The 6,156-nt window shown below is 31.9% G+C and overlaps 1 protein-coding gene across 1 annotated transcript in view; it reads right to left on the bottom strand.

The window, feature by feature from the left end:
• LOC110032371 (ubiquitin-conjugating enzyme E2 8-like) overlaps positions 1-5,739 on the bottom strand; it is a 28,412-nt gene extending 22,673 nt beyond the window's left edge. Inside the window, exons 1-2 of the mRNA XM_020735987.1 lie at positions 5,617-5,739; positions 5,092-5,173 (exon numbers count right to left, since the gene is read on the bottom strand). Of these exons, the coding sequence (XP_020591646.1) occupies positions 5,092-5,161 (70 nt within the window). The 5' untranslated portion in view covers positions 5,162-5,173; positions 5,617-5,739. The remainder of the gene's footprint in view (positions 1-5,091; positions 5,174-5,616) is intronic.
• Between the last annotated feature and the right edge of the window lie 417 nt (positions 5,740-6,156).

Below are 6,156 nucleotides of genomic sequence, written 5' to 3'. Positions count from 1 at the left end.
TTTCTTAGTTTATTTGATCGAGTCTCACCCTCAAGTCTTGTGTTTATCCCTTGGGGTAGATACAGGATTTGAGGTTGAGTGCTCTTTCATTTAAACTATGAAAAATATGAGGTCAGTTTGATTTCATATTTTTCTAAAATTATATATATATACGTAAATTAAGAAGTCCTTCCGAAGCGGGCGACGGGATTTCGATTCCGGCGACCGACAGCTTCTTACGGGCGACCCCCAAACATTAAACTCTTTTCCCCTTTTAAGCGCCGACAGATACAACCCTCAAAAGGAAGAAGAGATGTCGGGGGCTAACCCAATACAAAACACATGAAAAACTGACTTTCAAACCCTAATACAACACATATATAAGAAATGACTATAAATGAATGATGAATTATAGAAAAGAAAGCATAAAAAGAAAATTGGGATTGATTTAGCCCATCTCCCATCTGCAGCGATTGCGAGAGTTGCATGGCTTATATTCTTTTCGTGCTCTAGTAACTGTAAATTTGTCAAGAGAACTGAATAACTTATAACACTTTCCTATTTTGTGAGCCATTTGCGTTAAGTTCCTTTTTAGTTGTTCATATTTCAGCCGGATTTCCCTTTGAAGGTATTTGCTCTAGTGCCTTTTCGTTTGTTTTGAACTTACCAAATTTTCATTTTATATATGAATTAATTCAAATTTTCATTTTTTATATGAATTAATTCTCTCAAAACCAAAACCATTTTCGCCTCTTGGATATACCTAAAATTTTTGTGTGCATTTCACATAAAAAAAATTTTCAGCTGCTTTTCCTGGGAAACATCATTTCCTTGAGAATTTTGCTGCATAATATGACAACTAAGTAATTATGATTTTAATCCAACGGTTTTAAAAGCTGTTCTTGACAATTTTTTCCATGGATCTCCCTAAAACCTAGGACTTGCGAAATGAGAAGTTTTATAATTATTATTGTCGATTAAGTGGTTTCATGGTCTGCTAATTTAAAGAAACCCACCCTTTAGTGGTTGCTAGCATAACTAAGTAATATTGAGCGTAAACATTAGTTCAGTAGCCAATAATAAGTTTTATGCCACAGCAATAAAATAAATCCAAGTTTAAATTTTCAAGTAATTCCTTGTATATGACTTGCTATGACATATTCAGTGAGAAGTAGGAAAACATTTACTTGACACTCCTCACTTAGAGGTGATGTACCACAACTTAACTAGATTATGGTGAAATGTAAGTAAGGATAGGTAGATCTAAGATTATTACTAGATTTACTATATGGAGAGTTTGGGAACTTTGCATGGGAAGATGAGATAATTGATGGGCATAATACTTAAAAGAATAAATATCATTTATTTTCAAGAAGTAAAGGGAAAGGAGAAATTTTTCAATGATAATGGGAAATGCTGTAAGTTAGTGTATGTTGGAAATGTTAACAATTCAAATAGATTTATGATAATAGTCGATTAAGAGTTAAAGGATAAATTATTTAGATGAATAGAGTTAGTAATAAGATTATTGCTATTAAGTTGTTATTGTTGAGAATGTTTATGCTCTATATGTTGGAATAGAAGATAGTTAAAAAATAATTTTTGGAAGAGAAAGAGGAATTACTACACTGCGTACTTGTGGAAGAAAGTGTATTTATTGGGTTGATTTAAAGGCCCATGGAATTTATCATAGGATGGGCTGTAAGAATTCATGGTGGATATGAAACAGGAAATAAAAAAACGATGTGGAAACCTATATATGATTTTGTGGTAGCTAATGGTTTTGCAATAATGGTTAATCATTATATTTGTATTAACCAACTATTTCTAATAATTAATGCATACTTTAAGAAATGTGGAAAACACTTAGTTACTTTTAGAAACCAGGTCATGAGATCACTTCATTTTTACCTAGCAGAAAAGAATATTATGTTTGTTTTTTAAAGGATTGTATGCAATTTCCAGTAGATGCTTTGGCATATTATAAAGTTGTTATGCATGCATATTTTAGGAGTTTATATCAAATGATCAAATAATTGGTTTAAGATAAGCTAGTCGTATTTAAAATGTGAGAAATTGTTAGTCTTTCAAGATAGATTGTTAAGAATGCACCTAGTGCATGGAGTTCCAACTAATGTAGAGTTTGGTGAGGAGTTCATGTATGCCGTCTACCCCTGCATTTGTAGAGTTTTTGTTTCCTTTTAAGGATAAATTGATAAATGAGGCAAATTGGTTTTTTTTCGTTGAACAAAACATAATTTTTTAGAAGATGGTTAGTTTTAGTAAAAATATTACAATAGAAATTTAGTAGATTTCAACGTAGATTGTATGGAGACATGATGGTGGAGTAAAGAGGTGAAGAATGCTATTATGGTAAGAAATGCGCTTTTAAAGGGCAGCAGAAGTTTAATTCTATTGAGCCTTAATTTAAACTCTTGCATAGAAGGTAATGAACCAAGTAAAAGTACTAATTTGTGATTGTTTTATATAATAAGTTTGGTATAAAGAAAGGATAAAATAATATATGCAGAATAGATAATGCAAGATATAAGGAACCTAGCGACTTTGATCAAGTTGGATGCATTATAGGCAAACTTACATGATCTTAGTTAAATATATAGACATAAAGGAAAACTGAAATTGTCTTTTTGGAAAATTTTAAATGAGATTTAAGAAAGAATTTATTTTGGAAGAGCACAATGAACAAATGATGATTTATGTTATAGACTGATAAAAAAGGGAATTAATTGGGTTTTGAATGCTTAATACACGTTATTTAAATTTAGAGAATTATGTGAGTTTTGAATACTAAGAGGATGTTAAATGGTTAAAGAAAAACATTTTGATATTAGTGAGTAAGAATAAAGGCGATGTTCATTGTGATAATTATAAAGCAACTTATAATATATACATTGAAGTTATAAAACAAGTTAATGGATTATAGACTTGAGAAAATTATATCAATTTTGGAGAATCAATTTGGTTTCATGCAAGGAAGATCTATTATGGAAATGAATTTTTTGTGTTGTAACTTTTTCAAATTATATTAGGATTATATTAATGATGAATATTGAGTTTATATGTTTTATTTTAGTTTTGTAATGACTCTTTCATTTGCATATTTGAAAAAGTGGAGGCATAGGACACGGTACTTATGGGTGGACCTTGGTTTGTTTCCGACAACATTAACAGGCTTGAGATTTGGCGACCTTCATTTTCCTCTGATTCCCTTATTGGCTTCTCGACAACCATCCGGATCCGTCATTCCTCAACTACCGATCTTGTATTGGGACAATGACAATGTTATTCGAATTGTCGCGGCGGAAGGCCAACCGCTGTGGATTATCACCAACATAATAAAGGCAAAATAATAATAATAATAATAATAATACTAATAATAATAATAATAATAAAATACAGATACTTGAAAAGATGGATGCCAGGAAAACTAGAAAGTATGGAACAGATATGTTGATTAATACATGGAAGTGGAAGTCAAAGCATGTAAAAGACAGAGAAATCAACTAGGAAACAATCATATAACTGGGGGATAGGAAATAGCCAGAATGATGAAGGTGAAAATTGGAGTGGAGTTTGTGGATGGCAGCCGATGGAGTGAAGTTTGTTGTGGGTTGAGAGTTGTAAGATCAACCAAGCTAACATGCAAAACATACAACTTAGAGTATAAACCTTCATCATCATTAGTTTTGAAACTTCATTTTCTACATGTTCCGCTTGAGCATCACCTAAGTTAAACCTATTCTTCATTAGTCATTTAGAATAGCTTCTATCCATATATTAACTTTGAGCTGGACCTACTTCCAAGTCATTCAATACTAATTTTATTTACCAGCCTATTGGGTGCATTTTTATCATTCAATTTACTTGTTCAAACCACATAAATTTATTTTCAATTATTTTATCTTCAAAAAAGAATACTTTATTCATCAATATAATATAAACAATCCTTAATTTCACCACATATTCATCTTAATATTCTCATTTCTATCATGCTTAACTTATATATCAAATATCTTTTTATTGCTAGCACTCAAATGCATATAGTATTGACATAAAGTCATAAAAATTATCTTTGAATCTCCAAACATTCACTTCTCCAATTTAACCACACAAACTTAACTTTCTTCTAAGTTAAAAATGCATATATAATCTCATATTTCAACATCTAATAGATTCAAAATACATAAACAAACTAAATCTATGAAGAACTTTATCTTATAATAATAAAAATTGATCAATAAGTGTTAACATCGCTGCTACTAAACTTGCCAAGTTATACTTTCATACTTTATTCTACTAAGTCTAACTCATCTATCTTATGAACATTTTCTTGATTGCTCAAAATTTTCACTTATTTTAGCAAATATCCTACCAATTACAATCACATTGTCCGCAACATGTATCAACCAAGGCAGCCTAAAAGATGAATATTAAGCAAAAATTGATCAAAAGACGAATCTTAAGCAAAGATGACATTATGAACCATAATATACAAATATTTGAGAAATAGAAAACAATTATAAATTTAAACAAAGATCATTAGTGTAATCAATAGAAAATATCTAACCTCATCAAAAGTGATCCTCAAGAAGGTAACCTGACAAACTTTATTCTTAGTTATAGCTACAACATAACAAGTGATCGCAACCAAAATTCATTAACTTGCTGCAAGAAAATTGCACTAAGACTTTGATTGGTATTGTTGAGTCGAGATGTAGAAAAAAAGCAAAAAGCCATTGCTACTTTTCTACACTAGTTACTCTGCATGCGTGTTGTCTATAGCAGTCAATCCATGGTGGAAGTTCATGTGCATTGGAGAGCTTTCAACGAAAGCCCAATTTTATATCAGATCTTTTCTAACCAGCTTAAAAGTAAATAACTAATGCAGCCTAAAAGAGTGCTTTCATAGTGCAGCAAAAAGTTCCAAATGCCTTATTACAACGACTTAAAAGTGCAAAGGCATGAAAAAAATATATAAAAAAGCTAAATTATTCAAGCGAATAACAAAGAAAAGCAATTTCCATGACCGTGGAAGATAGATTTCCAGGAGTCATACTACAAATAAGACAAATGGATTAAAAACAAAAATACCTGCGCTGCATGAGGTTGGAGGGTCCTTCTGCAGGTCCTTGAGTTCCTTCAAAATTCGCTTTGACGCCATTCTAAGTTTCCACTGCACCAGAAATAAACAAACAGCTTCAGTTCACTCCACTGAATGTAATTTTCCTCGTCCCGGCATTAAATAAACATGCCAAAGCACAAGCATGGAACTAGACTAATAGATTCAAATCAGCCAATAAATCCAAAATAACGAAAAAATTAGGCACATCCAATCTAATCTAAAAAAGGGCGGGCGCCACCCAAGAAAAAAGTTACACTGTTTCGTTAAGCACTACAAGCTACGAAGACCGATCAAGAAAATCATTGCATCGATCGAACAAAACAGATGCTTTAGAAACCAAACAAGATATCATGGGTTGCCAGCTAGACTTTCTTAAGTAGATAGCAAAGCGGCAAACCCTAGGTCGTCGAAATTGGAATCGGAAAGCAAAGGTGGAGTATCGATGCCCACACAGTGGTGAACCAAAAGAAGTTGGAGGATCAAGGTGCACACACCTCGTATAGTATCAGAAGAAATCAGAAAAGCTGGCGGCCGAGTGGACTCCGCGCAGACAAAAAGAGCAGCAGCACTACAGCTTTTGCGTAAATCCACCGCGCCCGCCACCGTCGATTCGGGAACAGCATATAGTTTAAATAGCGTGTGGTAAGTGTTTGAATTACGATCTTGCCACCCGAGAAGTTAGATCTGGCGGCAAACGCCGGGCATAATTATGTAAATAAATAAATAAATAAATAAGTATATATATATATATATATATCTCTTTCTTTATTTATTATTTATTTATTATTTATTTATATTTCTATATACTTATTTAATATTATATTTTTCTCACACTTAATTTATCTTATTTATAATTCTAGCACTTAATATTAATATTTTTATATACATAACACTCTAAATATATTTATTTGTAACTTACAAACAAAAAAACATTCTGTCAAACCTTCATTATCTTCCACTTTTTCTCTTCTCCAGACCGCGAGGTTAAATTCTTCTGCTCTCCACCCACTCGACGCCTTAGCATTTCTCTCTCT

The sequence above is a fragment of the Phalaenopsis equestris genome, unplaced genomic scaffold (genome assembly GCF_001263595.1).
Source record: "Phalaenopsis equestris unplaced genomic scaffold, ASM126359v1 Scaffold000932, whole genome shotgun sequence".
Taxonomy (NCBI): domain Eukaryota; kingdom Viridiplantae; phylum Streptophyta; class Magnoliopsida; order Asparagales; family Orchidaceae; genus Phalaenopsis; species Phalaenopsis equestris.
The sequence above is the reverse complement of the archived record's forward strand: the minus strand, read 5'-3'. Positions and strand labels throughout refer to the sequence as shown.